A 24,810-nucleotide genomic window follows, 5' to 3' on the forward strand; every position below is an offset into this window, starting at 1 on the left:
CGGAATAACAGCAAGTTTGATCTTGGAATACAAAATGAAGCAGAACAAAAGCTGAGAGTTATCTAGAAAACCTGCTGCTCATAATAAATACTCTTTTCCAACAACCAAGAGGTGATTCCAGGTGGTCAATACTGAAATTTGATTAATTATATACTCCACAGTCAAAGATGGAGAAGTTATATACAGTCAATAAAAACAAAACCTGGAGCTCAGATCATGGGCTTTACTGCAAAAGTCAGGCTTAAATTGAAGAAAGTAGGGGAAATCACTAGGCATGATCTGAATTGTAACCTTTATGAATATACAATGGAGGTGGTGAATAAGTTTAAGGAATCAGATTTGGTAGAAAAGTGCCTAAAGAACAGTGAACTAAGAACATTGTACAAGGAATCATTTACAATGACACCCCCCCCCCCCCAAAAAAAGGAATGAAGAAAGCAAAGTGGCTGTCTGATGAGGCTTTATAAATAGCTGAGGAAAGAAGGAAAGTGAAAGGCATGCTTCTGTTTTTTGTTAATAGACTGACTGAGTGCTGATTTGTTCTAAACCCCTTTTCTTAATTACAAATGTAAACTTCCATTCTTTACTCTGGAGCTTTAAAACACTTTCTCTTTCGCCACAACAAAAGTGGACGCATGAGGAGGTGGGGGTTTTTTGCAGTGAAAGTGACTTGATCTGATTTACTTTAAGGATTTTCCATATTGTTAGTCTTTGTAAAAGAACTGTTGAACTCTGTCATTTTATTTTTGTACATATCTTTTTATTTTAAAAAAAGACTTTTATTCTCTTTGTGAGAATAAATGATAGAGAATAATAATTCTCTATAATAAATGTGAGAATGATAATTTTGTGAGAATTATCTTAGTTGTTTCTGTGGTTACTTTATTATGAAATATCCATTCTCTCTGTCCTTGAAAAAGAACTGTTTACACTGCTGTGAAATTTGGTTATAAGGGATTTGTACTACGTTGAAATCAAATCAACACTAAATTAAGGACTTTGACTCTTTATATATTCTTTACAATGCCCCCCAAAAGAGAGATAAAGGAGAGATGGGATTCAGTGTTTTTAACATTAGAGCCTCTTTGGAAATTTTTGCAAAAAATGTTTGCCAACTTGCAAGTTTTAAATGAAAAAAATAGATGAAAAGAGACGATTCATTGGAAAAGACCCTGATGTTCGGAAAGATTGAAGAAAAAGGGAGAAGGGTACAGCAAAGGATGAGATGGTTAGATAGAGTAATTTGTGCAATGAACATGAATGTGGGCAAACACCAGGAGATAGGGAAGTGACTGAACAATAATAACAACTGTTCCTTCCTCTCCAAAAGTGCACAAAAGAAAATTTAATAGAAAAAGGTACAGTGCTTTTAGCAAACCACAAGAGTTTTCCCATGTATAACAAAAAGTAGCATTCTGCAGGAATTATAGAAAGGTACTGAAGGTTGAAAACAATTATTACAAATTTTAAAAAATTCTAAAGTTATGTCTTCATATTATACAACCTGACACTATGCATAAAAGATTGAAATATACAATTAACTGAACTTATACAGAGCTTTAAAGGATTAGTTAAAAAAACCCAAAGATTATACTTTAAAAGCAGTATTCCTAATCAAATTTTACTTTTCAGAGTAGCAATTTTTGCAAACATATTTTCTGTTTCTAAATCATTTCTTGACCTCTTGCTTCCCTGAAATAGTGACATTCAATTGATTTCCAGTTCCTTTTTGTGCTTATACCTAATGGACAGTTTACCAAACTAAAACTATAACTCTGTACCCTAATAGATATATCCTGAGAGATTCTAGGGCATAATTCTCTCCCTGCCCAGTCCAGTTGAGGATTGCACAGTCTCTTAATCTGAGTTTCTCTCTGGAATATACTATCTCCTCCCTGGAAAAGTTCTATGCTGCCAAGCTTCCCCACCACTGTTTCTCCAAGTGCACATTCACTATATTGCCTTTGGGCTTAGACCTGTCAATATATTAATAGATAGTATATTAATAGATAGTATATTAATAGATAGTATATTAATAGATAGTATCTATTAATAGATAATAGATACTAGATCATCCTCCCCTACTCTTCCATATGAGCAGTTGTGTTCGTTAAATATTTCTGCCACTATATTTTCTTCCCTTGACTCAGAGATGAGTTCCTCCCAGTACAGTCTGGTACGCCAGGAGTGGTAGTGAAAATCTGGCGTACCGAATAGGACCAGTAGCGATGGTGGCCTGGCCACACTCCCGTACCATCGAAAGAAAGAAACAGCCAAGGAAGGGAGAGGAGCAGAGGCCTTGTCTGTTGGAAGAAGCGCCCGCGCTTCATTCTCTTTGAGAGCTGCCTTGCTTGCCATGGGAGAAATCAGGGGGAGAGAGGGAGGAGAAAGCCGAGCTTCTGCTAGGGATGGCCTCCTCCTACTCTCCCCCTGATTTCTCCCCAGCTGCACTCGCAGAGGAAGGAGGCAGGGATGCTGGCCGGCACTCACTTCCTTTACCGCTCACCACAGCTGCCCCTAAGGCCCACCAGCTGCAGTCCCACTGGCTGCAGCCCCGCCTGTACTGCTTAGTTGGGTGGCTGGCTGGAAAGCAGCAAGGGCGCTCGCCCCCTCACCGCTTTCCTGGCCAGCCACCCAGCTAAGCAGGGCAGGTGGGGTTACAGCTGGTAGGCTGCAGGGGTGGTGGTGGTGAGCAGTAAGGGAAGCGAGCGCCAGCCAGCATCACTGTCTCCTTCCTCCGAGAGCTATGGCAAGGCGGCCTCAGGTGCCATCCGGGGACAACCCCTCAGAGGCATCACTATTCGGCCTGAAATAAAGCAGCGGTGAGAAAGGAGTCTCTGGTGGCTGCTGTAGCAGCAGAAGTGGCGGCGGCAGCTGAAACACAATCCATGGCAGTCAGTTCTGGCTCTCCCTTCCCCGAGCATGTCCCGTTGCTTCTGGTGCCACTTTTGGTGAATCCGGCTCAGCGGTGGGGCCCTTTTCCAATAAGGATGGCGGGAGGGACTACAGCTGTGTTTTGTCAAATTGGATTGGTCCAAAGACCGAGGGAAATTTCTTTCAAGTATCCTCCTTTCCCCATTGGCTCCCAATTTCATCTCAGTTTTTGGTCCAAGCACTGGCTTTGGCTCCATTCGAGGAAATAGTGCAGTTATTCTAAATTGGTCTAAATTGATTAATTTTATTGATTGACTTTTCCAAATTTACAAATTGTTGTGCTGCTGGCCACAGAGACCTTATTTACTGTCTCATGAGGAGGTAGGAGAGACTTTCTGGCATTTCTCTCCTACCTCTGAGCCTTGAGGAGTTCTGTCTGGTCCCTGGGTGTTTGGGGGTGACAGGCTTCGTTGGAGCAGCGAAGGAGAGCGACTGCAGGGACTCCGACATGTGCAGAGGCTGAAAAACCGCGCTGCATCCCCAACAGCCGCGTCACGGCTCCAACAGGTGCGCCATGGCTTGGAGAAGATAGCCGCATAGAAATGATCACGCTAGGTTACCGTCCCCTTCGGTGGTCAGCGAAGGATCCATTCTGGGGGAGGATACACACCAGGATATGAGGTTCTCAACAAAGACACCATCCCTCCTGATCCCCCAGCCTTCCCTGGCCTTTTTTTGCCACCTATGTTTAAGACCCTTTATTTCTTGAGGTGATCAAAAACTAGTGGGCCTGTCCTTCACCTTACCCAATCCTGGGAGTAATGATCGCTGCTTCTATAATATGGAGCAAGTGTTCTCCCAGGCCCTCCAGTTGCCCATGGTAGATACACCAGTAGCAGCTCTAGGCACTTCTTCCACAGTAGTGTTAGGGGACGTGGCCAAAAAGTTGAAACCGGAGGATAAGCATGTGGAACCTACCTTGTGTAAGAACTTCAACACTTCCGCCTGGGCGATTAAATGACGTGGCGACCTCTTATTTTCCAGGGCGCTGCTCAGGAGAGTCCAAGCAAGGGTTAAATACAGCCAAACTGCCCAGAACTGAATTAAAACTTTAAGCCACGCCTCTGGTGCTGAATATCTCCAGTTTTTTTCAATTCAGCTAGCCCAGTGGACGCACTTAACACCCAGGCGCCTCTTGGAACTCAGGCAGCTGTCGGGGAAGCGCACGGGTCGGAATTCCGACGCCAGTGCTGCCGTGACCCCCACTGGGGGGGGGGAATTCCCTGCTGAGGCTCTTGTGGCCGGCGTCCGTGCCTTCTGGTGGCCGGCGTGTGGTGCGGTTCCTCAGGGCTCTGGATTGCTTTGGCAGCAAGGTTTAAATAGCGTTAGTTGCTTCCTGCCGCCATTTTGGAGCCACTTGTGGTTTTGATTTTTCCTCAAACTGTGTGCCGCAGCTGCCTGCAGCCTGACTCACGGCAGGAGCCGCGCAGTGCCTTTTTCTGTCCGGCCTGGCTGGCAATTTGGCTCGTGTTCTTTCACCAGAGCGGCAAGGATTGGGGCTTACCGGTCACGAGCCTTTGATTCTGCGGGCACTGGGAGCTGTTTACGCTCACGCTTAACATCAGGTGGCAACTAATTGGTGCCATGACTTCCCACGTCTTTCCTGAGCGTTCTGTTGGTCTGCAAGGGCTTTGCAAGGTGGTGAGTGGAGGTAGTCCCTGGTTTATCAGCTAGGCCATCGTTTATCATATGGCTGATCAGGTTCCTGAAGATCCCACCCAAGCAGGGTACCCTCCAGGGCTTTCTCCAGGCAGGCCCGACCTCAGGGTTCACCCCATGGGGGACCTAGGGCCTAACCTTTCGGTTGAGATGCAGGAGGTTATTAATAGGGCCATTTCCCAGGGCATTGAAGCTGGCATGTTGCACAAGGGCAAATGCACCCGCAAGACTAAACATTTGGAGCCCCAGCCAGTTCCTAGGACCGCCTCTCCCCCATGTGTCTCGCATTCCCCCCATTCCTCTTCAGGCTCCGAGGATTCGGACTGGGAGGAGGGGGAGGACATTCTTCCTATACAAGAGGCTGAGTTTCTGGGGAGGAAGGTGCTGCTACTGAAAAGCCCACGTCTTTGGGCCTATTTAAGATTGCCAATTTCAAAACCATTTTGGATAAGGCCAAGTTAGCCACCCGTATGGGGTCTACACCACCTGTTCAGGCTCCTGCTGAGCCAGATGATTTATCTGGGGATTTGTTTGAGGAGCCTGTCTCGGCCCAGGAGATCATTCCTATTCCCAAACTTTTTCTTAATTTGGTTCAGAAGCAATGGGCTCAACCAGCTACCATGACTACCCCCAGAAGCAGATAAGAGGCTGTACACTATGGATGCCAGCCTGGAGGATTTACTTAAGTTGTCACCTATCGATCCTCCTGTAGCAGCCCTTACCTCGATGTCAGTGCTTCCGCCTGATCTCTTGGAGGGTCTCAAGGCTGAGGATAAGAAATCTGAAAATGCCTGCCATAAGACACATCAGGCAGCTGCATGGATGATTAAGACATCCGCCTTGGCTTCCTTTCTTTCCAGGGTCGCCCTCCTCTGGTTGAGGCAGTTAATGGCAAGAATTCCGGTTAAGGATACCCAGTTAAGACAGGATATTAATAAAATCATGGCTGCCATGGAGTATACAGCCGATGCCACCCTCAGTGCGGCTAAGTTCGCTTTTTGGGCCCTGCCAGTTTTCGACGTTCTGAGTCACTGTTCATCTCCTTCCAGCCGTCGTCTCAGGGCAGGAAGGTGTCTTTGTCTACCATTGGTGGGTGGCTTAGGGCCTGCATCGCCCTCGCTCATGTTCTGCAGTCTAAACCGGTACCCAGTCGCATCACAGCGCATTCGACCAGGAGCGCTGCCACCACTGCTGCCTGGGTGACTCGGGCTCCAATCAAGGAGATTTGCAGAGCGGCCACCTGGACTTCCTTATCTCCGTTCGTGCGGAATTATAAGTTGGACAAGTTTGCTTCAGTGGAGGGGGCCTTTGGGAGGCGTGTGCTGCATTCATTCCAGCGGAAAGACCCTGACTGCTTCTGCTTCCCGCCCTAGTGACATTTACCTTGGGTGTGTCCCTTGCTTGGACTCTCCTGAGCAGCGCCCTGGAAAAGGACCATTGGACTTACCTGAAGGGTCGTTTTCAGGGTGCTGCGAAGGAGAGTCCACCCCACCCTGGGGTCTGGCTCCGCTGTTGTCAAGTTTTTCCTTGGGTTTCCAGTTGGACTTGTTTCTTTTTATGATTGTTTGATTCCATTGTTGGACTTCTCAGCGCGCAACGGTTCCACGTCTTCATTGAAAAAATCTGGAGATATTCAGCACCAGAGGCGTGGCTTAAAGTTTCAATTCAGTTCTGGGCAGTTCGGCTGTATTTAACCCTTGATTGGACTCTCCTTCGCACCGCCCTGAAAACGATCCTTCAGGTAAGCTGTAGCCCCTCCCACCACTCTACTGAAAAGACATGTTCATGTAAGGACCAACATTCTTTATCTTGCCATCGCTTAGAGCATCGCTGGCATCAGCTTCTTGCCATCACTGCCAAGCCAAATTCACCAAAAGCGGTGCCAGAAGCAACGGGACATGCTCAGGGAAGGGAGAGCAGGAACTGACAGCCCAGGATTGTGTTTCAGCTGCCACTTCTGCAGCCACCAGAGATTCTGTTCTTGCCGCCAATTTGTTTCAGGCCACAAAGCAATGCTCTGAGGGGCTGCCCCGGATGGCACCTGAGGCCCCCTCGCCTCTTTCTGCCCCACAAAAAAAGAGCAGCTCCCCTCTCCGCTCTCACTTTCCTCAGCCTACACACTATTCGGAGGGTGGGGGAAAGTGCCCCTTGGCTGCTCCTCCAGGAGGACCACCGCACATTTTCCAAGGGTGGGAGGTTGAAAGGGCGACTGCAGGTTAAGAGCGGTGAGGGCTTTTGGCAGTGCAAAAGAGAGACTTCAAAGTCAGTGGAGGTGATGTGTGGCTTGTTCTGATTTTTCTCAGATGCAAAATGCTTTAAAAATAAAGTTTCAGTTTTGGGATGTGTGTAAAAGGTTAGAGGTGCAAAGGTCTTGTAATTTGACAGTTTTAAGACTTGCGGACTTCAAATTCCAGAGTTCCTGAGCCAACATGACTGGAGGAGGAATTCTGGGAATTGAAGTCCACAAGTTTTAAAGCTGTCAGGTTTGAATACCTCTGGGGAGTTTTTTTGTAAAGGGTTAAGGGTGCAAGGGTCTTGTAACTTGACAGCTTTAAGACTTGCACACTTCAAATGCCTCAGTTTCTGAGCCAACATTTTAGTTGCTAAGCAAGAGCGTTGTTAAGTGAGTTTCACCACATTTTACAAGTTGGCCACTCCTACCCAGTCACATGACTGCCAAGCCACACCCACAAAATAGGCCATGCACACAGAATAGGTAGTAAAAAAATTGAAACCCACCCACAGTTTTAAAACTATACACCAGCAGGATGAAACTATAATATACAAATTTCTTTTGGTATAGCTATTTCAATGATGCATGGTCAATTCTGAGTTCAAAATAACAATTGCACCTAGCCCTACATGTAAGTAATGTTCTCAAGAGCATATATATTCTTTCTCCAACACAGACCAATGAGTAGTTTGGGTAGTTTCTTATTCAGAAATTCTACCAAATGAGGAGCTTCCTCTGCACTGGGTAGTGACTCTCTCTGAGGCATCAGTTATTTTTGCAATTGCTTTATCTAAGATTGGAGTTGTAATAAGAATATCTGTGATAATGCTGCTCAAATGCATCTATCATTTTTCAGATCACACTGGATTTGGTTTGTGTAATACCCATTCCTTGAAGATCCTGAATATAACATTGTACATTTCCCTGTATGTGGACACTTGGTAGTAATTAATTAGCCCCAGGAAAGATTGCACAGTACATGATTTTATTTATAAGTACATACCAGTTCTGGATTCTTTCCTCTACAACAGGGTTGTCAAACTGGTGGCCTGCGGGCCAGATACATCACATGCAGGCCAAGGCCACCCCAGCTCTGTGAATGGGAAAAACATCGCGAAACATCATGTGATCGCAATGTGATGCGAGTTTGACACCCGTGCTCTACAAGTAGTTTTGCAATTTCTTCTGTTAAAGTCAGATTTGGCTTTTATCCCCACATATATTTACTTTAAAAACATTTTGTTGTATCCCTCTTGGTGGATGATGACCCAATATTCTGCCAACTGGGCATGGAATGCATCTTGAAAAGCCTTCACAATCTCTACCTTATGTTAATCTCTAGTTCTCTTATAGAGTTGTGTTCTGACCCCTCTCGTCCCACACCAACACACACTCCGAGCCAAAGATAAGTTACGACATTTAATTAACAGACAGACAGATCCTTGGCAGCAAACCGGCACAGACAAGCTTGGGCAGCAATCCAGCACAGATAAGCCGTGGCAGCAATCCAGCCTGCTAAGCTCACAATAATGTTCTCCGACATTAGTTCCTGCATTGACTTCTGCAAAAGGGCGTGTGCACAAGCAGTCCTTTTATAGTCTGGAGAGGAGCCTAATTACCACCAGCTGAGTGCAATTACCTCCTGTGCTTGTACAACTGTTCCTGACGCCTAGTAGCTCTTCGGTGCCAGGCATCCAGGAACAACTCACTGCTGACATCAGGATCACACTCCCTTGTCTCCTCCCCACTGGTCCAAGGCTCAGGCGCCTCCTGATGGCCTCTCTGCGCCCTGCTCAGAGTTGGAACCCTGTCCAGGGTCCTCCACATCCTCCAGAGCCAACTCATAGGGCCCCCCTTGCTGTCGGAGTCTGGTGGCAGCTCCAACAGCTCCTGCTGGGCCACAACAGAGTTGTAAGTAGTTCTCCTGAAATGGTCCTGAATCTCTGTTGTTAGTTTTGTCACATTCAGTGTGGCAATTTGATGGCATTCACATGAGCATGCTATGCCATATCTTACTTTCATAGTTATGAGTTGATACTGTATATTTTCTTCCAGTTATAGGCTTTGTCCATTTTAAATCTTCTCTTCTGCTATCTTTTTACCCTGAACTCTCCATGGATCTGGACCATTCTCCCTACACTTTATTTATGCAAACGTCATTATTATGTGGATTACACTAAGTTAGGGCAGATGCACTCTTTATCCAGATATTTTTATCTGAACTTGTCTCCTGATCAGATACTTGCTCTTCCTCCATAAAATAAGATTGCTAATTATCTATTTTCATTAATGCACAGGTGACTATTCAAATAGTTAAAATTACACATAAGCAAGTTTTCCTTCCATTCTACAAGTAGTTAGCATCAAGTTCACCAAAATTTGAAATACAGAGAATAGATCCAAGGGAAAGAGTCTTCATATCATTGTTTTTATTTCAGGGTGTGCCCTCTCTTAACATTTTAATATAATAATAATTTGTTAAATTTATGTGCCTCCTCGTTTCCAGCAACTCTGGTTAGTTACACTAATTACTGTCCTTTCAAACATCAGGAAAAAACCTTTTTGTTTTTACTGAAGTGTTTTAAATAATGTTAAATTAATTAAATACAATTCACAAGGGCATTATGTTGTCTTTTTAGCTCATGCCTGTCTTGTTTTAAACTATATTACTATGATTGAAATGTATGTTAATCTCAACTATAATATTTTGTTAAAAGAATGCTTATATTTTTATTAAATTCTATTGGACTTTGATTTTAAATTGTTTCGATTATATCTTGCTCAGAGAACTCTGAATATAGTCTCACCAATAAATAGCATATGATATTATGGATACTTATTTAGAAGCAACTTTTTCTTACGTGACTTATTTCTGGAGAGAAATGTTACAGCTTTAGGCTTCAAAGTACATGTAATGTAAATAAAGACCCCAATGATTTAGAATTTCTAAAATATAGCACCCAAACAACCTGAATTTTATGCCTATTTTTTCTTTGCAGTGCTTATAACATATTTGCATGTTTCGTTTTGCAGTCATTACATGAGACAGATATTGGAAGCGCTGCGCTATTGTCATGATAATAATATAATTCACAGGGATGTGAAGGTAAGTCATATAATTACAGGAAAAATATCCATGTGAGTGTTTGTATTATTTATTGTTGTTTGATTTCTCTGTTTTACTCAGTCAAGGGCACCTATTAATTTGGAGTTTTGGACAGAATAGTAAAACAATTGAACCTTTTCATATGGTAAGGTTCACAAGTACACATATAAAACGTAATATATTAGCATAATATAATTATATACATTATCTTTTTTTCTTTTTAATGAAATTCCTATATCCACTTTGCATTTAGAATGTGAAGTGTTTTGAATTTAAAGCACCAATTTTGAGCTCTATTTAAATTCAAAACATATTCCATACCCCTTAGTCTAAGAGCTAGAAATGTGTTTTTGTACAGGAGGTCTGTTTATTTCTTTGGGTGTTCTATTATTGAATCCAAATCTGATGCAGTCAAAAATTCTATTTTTTAATCTGTTTACTGTATCTATATCATTTCATAAATAATGCTTAAGTATAATATAGTTGAATAACTTATATTAAAGTATATACTTTGTAACTCTGTACAGTAGTTATAATTACAAAACAAGTGCAGTATAGAAATTGAGGTAGATAATTTACAATTTAAATATAGTTATGGATTATCCACTTAGTGCTGATTTTTAGTGACCACATAAATAGACTTACTTCAAGAAGAGCAGTCCCCAACCCGTCCTTCAGATCGTCCCAACACTACATCCATCACCACTGTAATTCAGTTCATCCATCTTGCCACTGGTCATCCTCTTTCTATCATTTCTTCTACCTTTCTCGGTATTACAGAATTCTCAAGAGAGCCAGTTCTTTGCATAATATATTCAAAGTATGATAATTTGAGCCTTGTAATTTGTGCTTCAAGTGAGAACTTTAGATTAATTTACTGTACAATCCATTTGTTTTTTTGACTGCCCATGCTATTTTATTAAGAGTCTTCTCCAACCCACAAGTTCAAAAATGTCAATTCTCTTTCACTCCCTCTTCAAAATCCAACTTTTGCTTCTATAGGGTGTCAGAAAAAAACTGTTTCCTGCATGATTTTAAACTTTCTCTGTGGCTGCTCCGGCCCTCTGGAACGATCTCCCCGTGGAGATCCGGACTCTCACCACCCTTCCGGCTTTCCGCAAAGCCACTAAGACCTGGCTGTTTCGGCAGGCTGATGAGTTCCCAGCCCCACTTGAATTATTGCGACTGTTGTTGTGTTTTAATTTGTCTTTTTGATTTGTTGTGTGTACTCCCCTTCCCCTCTGTTTGTTAGTCGCCCTGAGTCCCTCGGGAATAGGGTGGCATACAAATTGAATAAACATACAAAAAACATACAACATACTTTGTAGATATAGACACATCATAGCATCTGTCTATCTTTTCCAAGGCTTTCATTATTACTTCACCATAGTTTGAAATCTATTTCTTTATTTTTTATTATTGTTGTTGTTCAGTTGCGAGTCATACCCAACTCTTCCAACCTCATGGACCATAGCACAACAAGCTCCCCTGTCCTTTATCAACTATTAATATCAACTATTGTTGACAGTTGATCCTAAAATCAGAAAGTATCCACCTTTTCAGTATTTTTATTGTCGGTTCTAAAACTTGCTGCTATATCTGTTATTTTGGTCTTATGTCACTCTTGCTGATCTGGAGCATGATTCTCTGTGTTCCATCCATACTATAGTTTTCTATCCTGCATATAGGTTTCTTCTGAAGACAATTAGATGTTCTGGAATTCCCGTTATCCTAAAGACATTCCACAGCTTGACATAGTCAGCATAATCAGTCTAATTGGTAATGCCTAAAGTCAGAGTTTCATTCTTCTCCACATCAAGAATGAAGTTCAAAAGCGGTCTTCATGTGGAAACAAAAGTACTTATGTTCTTTTCTTTAATCAAAATGGTCAATTTTGTCATTTCAGCCAACTCCATCAACTTCTGCAACCATTCATCAACAGTAGGAATCAGAGTGTCCTTGGTCATACCATGTTCAAGTGGTCTATGGCTCCCTGCTCGACCATCGCAGATTTCAATGAAATTTGGTGTGAACATGCACACACGTCCCCAATGAACATTGGTAAAGTGTTACGTGTGCCAATGCAATACTTGCAGAGATATAGTCATTTGTTTGACTCCATACAGTGGTGGGTTGCAGGCGGTACGCCCAGGTACGGGGTGCCTGCTAGGAGCAGCGGGTACTGGTACGGTGCTCCGAAGGGCCCACCCGCCTGCCTGAGCTCCTTACCTGTATTTGAGCTCTTCAGCACTTAGGCGCACGGAGCGTACGGTGGCTGCACGATGCTCCACCAAGCAGCTGGAGCTGCACATGTGCATGTGGGGGACACCGGGCCCCGTTGCATTGTACGGTTGCAACGGGATCCAGAACCCACCACTGACCCCATACCACAGCCTTCTATAGTATGACACTGAGGTTTCAGCAAGTTTGAGACATAATATCTCCGGCAATATTTTGTTGAGAGAAACAAAACTTGGTCATCTTGTACAACATGTTGTGCTCTGTTAAACAAAATTATAAAAACATTCTCATGAGTGATCTCCCATCTAGATAATTTGGAGCAAAGTTGGCGGAAAATGACTGCAGCTCAAAAAAAGGTTTGGCTTTTTTTATCTCTGGAAGGAAAGGTATGAAAAACGTGAAACTTTGTGAGTAATAATTTAGCAACACAAAGTTTTTGAATACAAAAATTCATTCTCCTACTGCTTTTTAATAGTTCACAAATTGAGTGTAACATTGATGGTTTTTGTAAAAATGCCAAAAATAGGGTATTTTCAGCCCACTTTTATCAAAAAAGACTTTCTGGAAACTCTGTTAAATCATTCTAATTAGAAAGAGCATGTTTCAAACCCCCTAAAAAATAGGGTTGGTGTTTCATCACTGACGTATAAAGCCCTAAAAATAGAGACAAAGTTGAGGATGGTGCTATGGCAACGTCACTTGCATTCTATTATTGTTTTGCCTTGTTTGTTTTATAGAGACATCATTACTACTACTATATTGCATTGGTCCATGGTGACATTGTCACTGCCAGTTCAGGCACTTGACCCAGCAACTCCATCTCTATAGGGGGCATGCCCGATAGCCGTGCAATACCAGCCATGGGTGGGTTTCTTGGTTCATGATCCTAAGTCTGTAGTTAGATTTCCTCCTTGAGGTTCGAAAGCCTTGTTTAGGTATCTATAAATTTTGGGGTAAATTTTATATTCGAAAACCACGTGTTGCTAAGTTATTACTCACAAAGTTTCATGTTTCTCATACCTTTCCTTCCAGAGATATAAAAAGCCAAACTTTAACCTGTTTTGAGCCGCAGTCATTTTCAGCCAACTTTGCTCCAAATTATCTAGATGGGAGATCGCTTATGAGAATGTTTTTATCATTTTGTTTAACAGAGCACAAGAAGTTGTACAAGATGGCCAAGCTTTGTTTCTCTCAACAAAATATTGCCGGAGATATTCTCTCAAAGTTGCTGAAACCTCAGAGTCGTACTGTAGAAGGCTGAGGTATGGGGTCAAACAAATGACTATATCTCTGCAAGTATTGCATCAGCAAATGTAATAATTTACCAATGTTCATGAGGGACGTGTGTGTATGTTCACAGCAAATTTCATAGAAATCCATGATGGTCGAGCAGGGCACTTTTCTGAAATCAGAGCACTTGACATGAAATAACCCTCCTTCCAGTTTTGTGTATACAAGTCTTGCTGTTGTCAACATATATAACAAATTTCCAGTTTTTTTCTCCAGTTCTTCCATTAAACTCAAAGGAAAAGTTCTGGTTTCATTTTTATCTCCCATTTCCCAAAAAAAATGTATTAAAATATGAATCATACTCCAAAAAAGTTTTTCTTTATCACATGTCTACCATAGATGAGAAAAAGTCCCCTCTTTACTTTTACACTTCCAACATTCATTTGACATACCTTTATACATCTCAGATAATTTATCTGGTGTTAAATACCAACAATACATCATCTTATAAAATTTTTCTTTTAGACTGTATTTCAATTTGTGTTTTAAACTCTTCATCCACAGATTTTCCCATTGTTCAAGCATCACATTACATCCAAATTTCCTTACCCATTGAATCATACAATGTTTTACATGTTCATTTTCCAAATTTAATTTCAATAACATTTTATAGATTTTAGCAATAATATGTTCATCTGACTCTGTAAACCGCTTAGAGAGGGCTGAAAGCCCTATGAAGCGGTATATAAGTCTAACTGCTATTGCTATTACCACATAATAAAATTTATTTTCATTTTTAACAAAGTCAAATCCATAATATTTTTATCCAGTTTAAGCCTTTCTTTCAGTTATTGATAAGTAAACCAATGACAAACATAACTTTCTGATTCAAGTTCTTCCTTCGGCTTTAATATTGGGTCACCAGAGTTGAAAGATAAAATGTTTTCATAAATCAACGAGTTTGGCTTTGCCACCATTTCTTTTCTGAAAAAGGCTTCCTGTGGTGACACCCAAAGGGGCAACTTTGTAGAGAGCCTTGTTTTATATTGATTCCAAACTCTTAGTATGGCATGTCTAACAAAATGGCTATTGAAATCAACATTGATTTTAGATTTATCATACCATAAGTAGCTATGCCATTCAAATCTTAATTCATGGCCCTCTAATTCAAGTAACCTCTTATTCTGGAGGCTCACCCATTCTTTTGCCCAGGTCAAGAAACATGCATCAAAGTACAATTTCATATCTGGTAGACTCAACCGCCCTCTTTCCTTAGCATCTTGCAGTAACATATCTAGAAATTAGATATTTTTAATCTAAAAATTAGATATAATTTTTTTTCCATCATATGAACTTAGAACCTGATTTTTTCCCCTGCCACATGAACTTAGAAATATCCTTCTGCCAGATTATCAGTTGTAAGTATTGGTAACATCTGGAATTTAAAAAATCATCTTTCATACGATGCTAGATGGTAGATCTTTATGGAAATGGCTTGTACATATTATTATGAAAAAGCAAAAAGTTGTGATTTGATGTTAATTCCTTATTTTATTGTAATAGAGTTGGAAGTCAATGCTTTTTTTTCCTTCCTATTTTTCATCACCTCTCTTTCCCCTCCCCCCCGGCTTTTCTATTTATTTTGTATTTTATAATGCTTCATAACTCAATAAAAATGTTAATGAATGACATAGTCATCATAATCAAATATCTTTTTCATAACCAAAGAAGTACATATTGGCTTTTCTGCATCCCTTGGCTTTTTGTTATCCAGTGGCATCAACAACAATGTCACTCACGTCTTGACTTTTTCTGAAACTTGGGCAAAGGCCCCCCTGGTCGCAGCCGACAGATGGTGTTCCAGTGTCAGCTGTGAATCCAGGAGGACCCCCAAATTGCGGTCCCTCTCTGAGGGGTGTAAGTTTTCACCCCCCAGGATCAAGGATGGACTGTCTAGGCTGTCCTTCGCGGGCAACATCCACAGCCACTCAGTCTTGTCGGGATTGAGTACAAGTTTGTTCACCCCCATCCAGATCCTGATAGCTTCCAGGCATTGGCACATCACGTCTGCCACTACACTGAGCTGGCACGGAGCAGAGAGATACAATTGTGTATCATCTGCATACTGATGGTACTTAACCCCGTGCTGTCGAATGATCTCGCCCAGCGGCTTCATGTAGATGTTAAATAGGAGGGGGGACAAGACCGAACCGTGTGGCACACCACATTTAAGGGGCCTAGGGGTCGACCTTTGCCCCCCGACCAACACTGACTGCGACCTGTCAGAGAGGTAAGAGGAGAACCACCGTAAAACGGTGCCTCTCACTCCCACCTCCTCCAGCCGTCGCAGAAGGATACCATGGTCGATGGTATTGAAGGCCGCTGAGAGGTCAAGAAGCACCAGGATAGAGGAATGTCCTCTATCCCTGGCTCGCCAGAGATCATCGGTCAGTGCAACCAAAGCGGTTTCTGTGCTGTACCGAGGCCTGAAACTAGACTGAAAGGAATCTAGATAATCTTGCTTCATTCACGGTCCGTCGGAGTTGAAGCGCCACCACCTTCTCAACAACCTTCCCCAAAAAAGGAAGGTTGGAGACATGACGATAGTTGTTAAGAATAGCTGGGTCCAGAGAAGGCTTCTTGAGGAGGGGTCTTACCAACGCTTCCTTTAAGGGTTGTGGGAAAGACCCCTCCTGCAAAGATGCGTTCGTAATCATCTGGAGCCAGCCTCGTGTTACCTCCCTGCTGGTCGAAACCAGCCAGGAGGGGCACGGGTCCAGTAAACAGGTGGGGGCACTCATCGCTCCCATGGCCTTGTCCACTTCCTCAGGGGTGACAAACTTGAACTCATCCCAGCAAATCTGACTGAGACTCTCTCTCGGCATCTCAGCTGGTACTGCCCAAATAGAGTGCAGATCTGCCCAAATCTGAGTGATTTTGTCCGACAGAAACTGAACGAACTCCTCAGCGCTTCCCTGCAGGGGTTCCCCCGCCTCCTCACCTTTCAGGAGGGAGCGGGTCACCCTAAACAGGACGGCTGGGCGAGATTCCGCGGACGCAATAAGAGCGGAAAAATGTGTCCTGATAAAGGCTCTTAATAGTGTTCGGTCAGATTCGGAGTTACTAGCCCTCCAGCGTCGCTCTAGGCGTCTCTTTTGGCACTTCATCTCCCAGAGTTCCTCGGTGAACCAAGGTGCCCTCCTGGATCTACTGCCACGGAGAGGCCTCAAAGGCACAATCCGATCCAGTGCCTCAGCCGCCGCAACATTCCAGGCCGCGACCAAGGACTCTGTCGGATTGTGGACAAGGGAGTCAGGTATCCCTCCAAGCTCCTTCTGAAATCCTTCCAGGTCCATCAGGCGCCTGGGGCGGAACCACTTAATCGGCTCCACCTCCCTGAAATGGGGGAGTAGCATCTTAAAGTCAAGCCTCAGCAAGGAGTGATCTGACCATGACAAGGATAAGGTCTCTATTCCCCTTAATTCAAGATCACGTCTCCACTGCCTGAGAGAAATACAAGGTCGAGTGTGTGTCCTGCTCTATGAGTTGGACCCTGAACTACTTGGGTCAAGTCCATGGTTGTCATGGAAGCCATGAACTCCTGTGCCCCGTCAGAGTGTTCACCCAGAAATGGCAGGTTAAAGTCCCCCAGTACCATTAGTCTGGGGAACTCCACCGCCAACCCGGCTACCGCCTCTAGGAGCGCAGGCAGAGCTGTTGTGACGCAGCTGGGAGGTAGGTACGTCAGGAACAAGCCCAATTGAACCCCTAGGTCCAACTTCAGGAGGAGAGACTCACACCCCACAATCTCTGGGGCAGGGATCATGCAAGGAGCTAATGACCTTCAGATGATAACTGCTACTCCCCCACCCCATTTTCTGGTGTCGTGGTTGGTGGAGCACCTGGAACCCATCTGGGCACATTTCTGAGAGGGGGACTCCTCCCTCTTGGCCCAGCCAGGTTTCAGTTATACATGTCAGGTCTGCCTCCTCATCTAATATTAAGTCCCGGACGAGGGGAGCTTTATTTACCACAGACCTGGCATTTAGCAACAGCAACCTGAGACCAGGGCCCTGATCTCCTCTGCCACAAGGTCCTTGAGTTGAGACTGAGGGGCCGGAACAAGGAATCATTGTGATGTAGCGAGTCCTTCTTCCCCGGTAATGGCTAGCCCTACAGCTCCCGTCATATCTATCCCTCCCGGTCGTAACCGAAATGCTCCGACCCTCCCCCATCCCCGTAGACCCCCCTCTCCCATGGCCCCCATTCTTCTCGGCAGGCCACGCGCACCATTCATTCCAGGACGGGAGGCAAATCTGGGCCCCCATCCACTTCTGCTTCTGCACTCAGTGGAGGGGGCTCCAGGTCGCACACCCAGTCCTATCATATGCACCAAACAGACACTCTCCTCATACACACTCCACAACTCTACCTGTATTAATTTGCAAGCCATTTCAGAAGCACAGAAATGGTGATCATGTAACATGTGGCTGCTGCAGTAGTCGTAAATGCAAGGATTGGTTGCAAAGCTTTTTCGTTTGTTTGTTTGCTGTTGTTTTTTGCACCACTATAACTTCAGTTACTAGACAAGACAAACAATAGATAAGCACTACCTGTACTGCTTCTAACAATTCCTTGAAATTCTCCCTGACATCTTTGATTTTTGTGACTTTGGCTTCTTTTCTTTTAGCAATATATTCTGTCACTCAGTTTGCTTTCTTCTGTTTTTTGGGCTTTGTTAATTTCCTCCTTCATCCTTAATAACTTCTATGATTTCATTCCATGGAAGTTTCATAGAGGTTCTGAACTTCAGTGACTGGTTCCCAATCAGTGCCGTTCAGATCTTCAAAATGATTCCTGGTGTTCTCCATGAAAATAATGAACATTTTTTTTCATATTGTGGAAGTTGGTTACTTTATTAGCTTCACTTGGAATGTGCACATGAGCAGTTCATGATCTGTTCCACAAACAGCACTTTATCATGTCTTTGATCCTATAACTGAGCTTATTCACCTTTTAACAATCATATGGCTAGTTGGATTTCTATGTACTTAATCTGGTGATTTTTATGTATGCAACATTGTTTTTTTGGGAGGGGGTGTTTGTTTTTTGAAGATGGTGTTGGTTATGAAGAAATAATTAGAATGGCAGAAATTAATAAATTTCTGTCCTGCTTTAGTTCAGTTTTCTAAATCATGCAATCAAACTATATCTTCCACAAAATTTTCTATTTCTGCATTCCACTCTCCAGACAAAAGTATCTCGCTTGCATGTTTTGTTGGTTTCAAATTGGACTTGATCATAAAACTCCTCAGCCTCTTCTTCATTGATCATTGGAGCATAAACTTGGATGATTATCATATTAAAGGATTATACATGAAGACTAAGTGATATTATGGAATCACTGATTGCACACTTTTTTTCTCTACCCTTCCTATCTATAACAACACTATTAGTTAGTGGTTAATTTGTTATTTGCTATTAGTTAATTTGTTTTTCATATCCTGAGTAATAAATAGTATGATCTTCTGACTGAAAGTGTCCAATCCCAGTCCATTTAAATTTACTGATGTCTAAAAGGTCAATTTGTAATTTTGTGTTATCTTTCACTGCCTGTTTCAGTATTCACAGCTTTCTCGTAATCATGTTTTTCATATTCCATGTTACCACTGTAATTCTGACTTCTTTGCAGCTTTGGATTTTTTTCCTCCTTGGTAATAAGAAACTGGTTATTGCAAATGCTTTAATCTAGCCACATTCTAAATACCATTGGCACTCCAACATTTTTTAGTTTCCTCATTAGCACATTGAATGCCATCGAAGAGCCTATTTTAACTATGTATGATATACCCTGTCCCCTTTCAATGACTATTTTACATATATATTCTGGTGTCATAATAAATTGATGATTTATCAATCATCAGGGTGATTTTATCATTTCAGCCACACTGTGTACTACTTGCTTCAAAGGAAAATTCAGCACCTGTAAAACTTGGTGGTTTTGGAGTTGCTATTCAATTAGGAGAATCAGGACTTGTTGCTGGAGGTAAGTAATGACTATTTCATATCATGTTCAGTAAAGATTTTTTTTAGTTTGGGTGAAATTTACCAAGGATGAACTTATAATGATATAAGAAAATAGCTTGCTTATAAAAAAACAAAGAGAACAGTCTAGTTGCAATTTGAATAGTCTGCAAGTGATAATTAAGAAACAATCATTGAAAATTTGCAAACTATGCTTAAGAATGAAAAAGAAAAAATAATATATTAATTTATTAAATATATTTCATATTTTGTTTAAATGTGAGTTTCTTTAAGTCTTTACTGCAACCTAGCACTATTCTAGCCTGATTAAGCAAAACACATCAACTTTGGGTACTGTCTTTTTGAGAATAAATAAAACCAGTGTTTCACAGACAAATTAGCTCCTCTTAACTCACAAATTATGCTTTTGAAGAATTTAATGTATGCATGCATGTACAGTGCATTCAGAAAGTATTCAAATCCCATTCACTTTTGTCAATTTTTAATGCTTTAGCCTGATTGTGCAGTTGTTGAAAATTATTATTTTTTCATTAATCTACACTCCGTAATGGAAGTGAAAACAGAATTTTAGAAATGTCTGTAAATTTATTAAAAAGAAAAACTGAAATATCACATAAGCATAAGTATTCAGACTCTTCACTCAGTATTTTGGATATGACATGACAAGCTTTGCACACCTGAATTGGTGGATTTTCTGCTGTTCTTTCTTGCAAATCTTCTCAAGCTCAGTCAGGTAGGATGGTGATTGTAGATGGACAACCATTTTCAGGTTCCTCCAGAGATGTTCAGTCAGGGCTCTGTCTGGGCCACTCTAGGACATTCGCAGAGTTGTCTCTAAGCCACTCTTTTTTAAAAAAATAAATTTTTATTTTTATTACACAAACAATACATACAGACAACAATAAAAAAACAGCAAAAAAAAATACAAAAAAAATACACACACACACAAAAAGCATCATCACATACAACATGTTGTTTGGTTATAGGTGTTTTAACATCCATATTCTCGAATAACATTTACCATCACAGATTTTTCATCTAGTTTAACTAAATACCTCACTTTCATTGTACAGTATACATTCAATTACGAAGTATTTTTTTCCAATAAATCATAGTTCCCTTACATTCTTGATTATCTATTTAATAACAGTATATCTTTATATTATCCCCATGTGAAAAAAAAAAAATTTTTTTACCAACCGTTTATATCACTATTTTCCATTATACATAATTCCACCATCAACTATCAGGTATGCTTTTGTTCATTGTTATCCTTGTACCTCATACCTTCAAACGGAAATCTTATTCCTTCATTTTTCAACAAAATATTCTAAGTGATCGCTACATATATATACCAATTTTTAATTATTCCCTTATTAAAATAATTTATCAACAACAAGATATCATTGTAATATGTTCTTAAGGTTATACATTATATCACCAAAACGCTATCAAATATACATAAAATCGTTGTTATCCTTATCCTTTTTAAAGCAAAAAATTCTAAAGTATTCAATTCATAGATATATCAGTTTTTCATTGTATTGTTGTTAATCTATTTCACAGCATGGTTGTGTTATCATTTAACTCCTTCATTTAAAACATGAGTAAAACATTTTTCATTTCCAGGTTTTTTCCCCCAGCTGCTGATAAAACAAGTCCCATATCTTATAAAATTGCTCGTCCTCTTGTTCTCTAATTTCAAGTGTCAATTTACTCATTTCAGCAGTCCATTATTTTTCGAATAACTTCTTCCTGTTTTGGTATTATTTCATTTTTCCAGTTTTTTGCAAATACGATTCTGGCTACAATCAGATATTTTAAGTCTTTGTTATAGATTTCTGGTATGATCCCCAATAAAAAGACCTCTGGTTTGAAGTCTATTTGTTTGTGTGTCACTTTCTCCAACCACATGTGGATTTTAGTCCAGTATCTTTTAGCTTCAATGCAAGTCCACACATGTGGTAATATGAGCCCGGTATCTGATGACATTTCCAACATTTTTCTGATTTATTCTTGGACATTCTTGCAATTCTGGTTGGGGGTAGATGCCACCTGTAAAACATCTTATACAAATTTTCTCTATATGCAGTAGACATTGTCATTTTATAATTTTGAGACCACAGTTTCTGCCATTTCTCTAAATCAATCCCATACCCAAAGTTTTTCCCCCAAGCTATCATAGTTTCTTTGACTTGTTCTTCTTGTAATTTAACCTCCAATAAATATCCGTATAGTTTTTTAATTACTTTTTCATCAGTACCTGTTAACATTTTGTCTAACTCAGTCATTTTATTGTAAAAACCTTTGGATTTTCTATCTTTATTATATCTAGATTGTATCTGTACATATGAATACCAATTCATTTCTATCCTTTCTTGTTTCAACTCTTGGATAGATTTGAGTTCACCCTCTGCATTCAATAATTCAACATATCTAACTGTTTGTTCCTTTTTATATATTATCGGATATGAAAATGCTTCAATCATTGATATCCAGACTGGAATTTTTAAGTATTGTAATCTTTTTACCTTTTCCCAGTTTAATAACAAAGCCTCCATATATAGTGTCTTCTAAAATAGCCATGTGCTTTAGTTCCCTTATACCATAAGAAAGCATGCCATCCCAACAGTAAATCATGACCTTCTACATTCAATATTCTAGAATTTTTTAGTGATATCCATTCCTTAATCCACATCAAGTTTGTTGCTTGGTAGTATAATTCCCAATCAAGTAGGCCCAATCCTCCTCTAATTCTAGCATCTTGTAACAATTTTAAGTTTTATTCTGGCTTTTTTCCCATGCCAAATAAACTTCAAAACTATTTTGTTTAAGTCTTGAAAAAAGTCCTTACCCAATCTGATTGGGATTGTCTGGATCAGGTATAAGATTCTAGGTAAAATGTTCATTTTAATTGTAGAAATTCTTCCTATCATTGATAGTTGTAAATTTTCCCATTTCATCAGATCAGTCGCTATTTGTTGTTTTAGTCTAGTATAATTGTCCTCCTTAAGAGTACTGCATCTAGGTGATAGGTATAGCCCCAAATATTTAACCTTACTTGTAATTTGAATCTGCAAAGTTTCTGACAACTCTTCCTTTTGTGTTGCTGGCATATTCTTTGTCATAATCTTTGTTTTGTCTTTGTTTATTTTCAAGCCTGCTACTTTTCCATATTCCTCTATTCTTTCTAGCAGTTTGGGTGCTGTTTCTAGTGGATCTTCAAGAATAAAAACTAAGTCATCTGCAAACGCTTGTAGCTTATATTCTTCTTTCTTAATTTTCATTCCTCTTATTTCTTCCTCTTCTCTAATCTTTCTGTTTAAAACCTCTAACGTTAAGACAAAGAGTAACGGTGATAATGGGCAACCTTGTCTCGTACCTCTCTTTATTTTAATAGGATCTTTAATTTTCCATTTACCATTATCTTTGCTGTTTGTTTCTGGTATATCATTCGTATGGTTTGAATAAATTTCTTCCCAAAGTTCATCTGCTCCAGTTGTAAAAACATGAATTGCCAATTCACATTGTCAAAGGCCTTCTGTGCATCAAGAAACATCAAAGCCATTTGTTTTTCGGGGTGGGCTTCATAATATTCCAAAGTATTCAAAATCATGCTCATATTATCTTTAATTTGTCTCTTAGGTAAAAAGCCATTTTGATCTGAGTGGATGAAGTTATTTAAATATTTTTTAAGTCTCCCTGCTAGTATAGATGCAAATAGCTTATAATCTGAGTTTAATAAAGAAATTGGTCTATAGTTCTTGGTTTGTGTTAAATCGGTCTCTTCCTTGGGTAGCAATGTTATATATGGTTCTGACCATGACTTCAGTATTTTACTCTCAGACATCACTTCATTCATGACTTGTAGAAGTGGGAGAGTCAAAAATTTCTTCAAATATTCTATAGAATTCCACGGGTAGTCCATCCGGTCCTGGGGCTTTCCCGTTATTTTGTTTTTTAAGTACATCCGTTAGCTCCCTCGTTGTTATTTTACTTTCTAGCATTGTTCTAGTTTCCTCTGATATCTGGGGAAGATTGGCATCCTGTAAGTACTTTTTGACTCCTCCCTCCTCCACCTTCTTTGTTCGTAGAGCTTAGCATAGTAGTCTTGTATAATATTTTTTTTCTCAGTATATTTCCATACTGAATTTGTCCTTGTTCATCTCTTAATTGGAGTATTTTCTTTGTTTCTCTCTCTTTTTTCAGCTTATATGCCAACCACCTGCCTGGTTTATTTGCATTTTCAAAATAGTTCCGTTTAGCACCTCTAATTTTTTGTGCCAGTTCTTCCTTTTCCAGTAGATCCATTTTATGTTTAATTATATCCATTTTTATCTTGACATCTTTTTTTTTGTGGCGATCTCTGTAATTCTCTTTCATGTATTTTGTAATCATTATCTAAAGTTTTATGCATTTGTCTTTTCTTTAAGCTTCTCTTCCTTGTATAGTCTATTATCAGACCTCTAGTAACAGCCTTATTCAGACTCTTCACTCAGTATTTTGGATATGACACGACAAGCTTTGAATTGGTGGATTTTCTGCCGTTCTTTCTTGCAAATCCTCTCAAACTCAGTCAGGTAGGATGGTGATTGTAGATGGACAACCATTTTCAGATTCCTCCAGAGATGTTCAATAGGGTTCAGTCAGGGCTCTGTCTGGGCCACTCTAGGACATTCGCAGAGTTGTCTCTAAGCCACTCTTTTGTTGTCTTGGCTGGGTGCTTAGGATTGTTGTCATATTGGAAAGTGAATCTTCAGCCCAGTCTGAGGTCCTGAGTTCTGTGGAACAGGTTTTCATTGAGGATTTCACTGTACTTACTGTAGCTCTATTCAGCTTTCCTTCAACCCTGACCAGTCTCCCAGTCCCTGCTGCTGAAAAACACTGTCACTGTTGGGTTGATATTATCCGTGCCTGGTTTCCTCCAGAAATAATGTTTAGAATTCAGACTAAACAATTCAATCTTGGTTATCAGATAATCTTATTCCTCACAGTCTGAGAGTCCTTCAGGTGCTTTTTTGCAAACTCGAAGTGGGCTTTCATGTGCTTTTCACTGAGGAGAGGCTTTTGTATAGCCATTCTGCCATAAAGTCCAGATCGGTGGAGGGCTGCAGTGATGGTTGTCCCAGGGGTCACTAACCTTTCGGACCGCAGAGACCCACTAATTTCATAATTTTAAATCCTGTGAACCAATATGATCTGCCTAATCACTGGCTAGGTGGTCATGTGACTGGGTGGACATGGCCAACTCGATGTCACTCACATCAAACCTCTACTCACCCCTCCCAGCCACTCCTCACCTCCCCATCCGGGCTCCTGAGGGCCCCAACAGGAAGCAGTTGTTGGAGCTAACCAACTACCA

General features: G+C 40.9%; 1 protein-coding gene across 5 annotated transcripts in view; it reads left to right on the plus strand.

Annotated features, from left to right (window-relative positions):
- CASK (calcium/calmodulin dependent serine protein kinase) overlaps positions 1-24,810 on the plus strand; it is a 316,647-nt gene that overhangs the window by 147,383 nt on the left and 144,454 nt on the right. For all 5 annotated transcript variants that reach the window (XM_032219765.1, XM_032219762.1, XM_032219764.1 and 2 more), the window contains exons 5-6: positions 9,860-9,932; positions 19,347-19,449. In XM_032219765.1, coding sequence (XP_032075656.1) covers positions 9,860-9,932; positions 19,347-19,449 — 176 coding nt within the window. The remainder of the gene's footprint in view (positions 1-9,859; positions 9,933-19,346; positions 19,450-24,810) is intronic.

The sequence above is a fragment of the Thamnophis elegans genome, chromosome 6, assembly GCF_009769535.1.
Source record: "Thamnophis elegans isolate rThaEle1 chromosome 6, rThaEle1.pri, whole genome shotgun sequence".
NCBI classification, from domain to species: domain Eukaryota; kingdom Metazoa; phylum Chordata; class Lepidosauria; order Squamata; family Colubridae; genus Thamnophis; species Thamnophis elegans.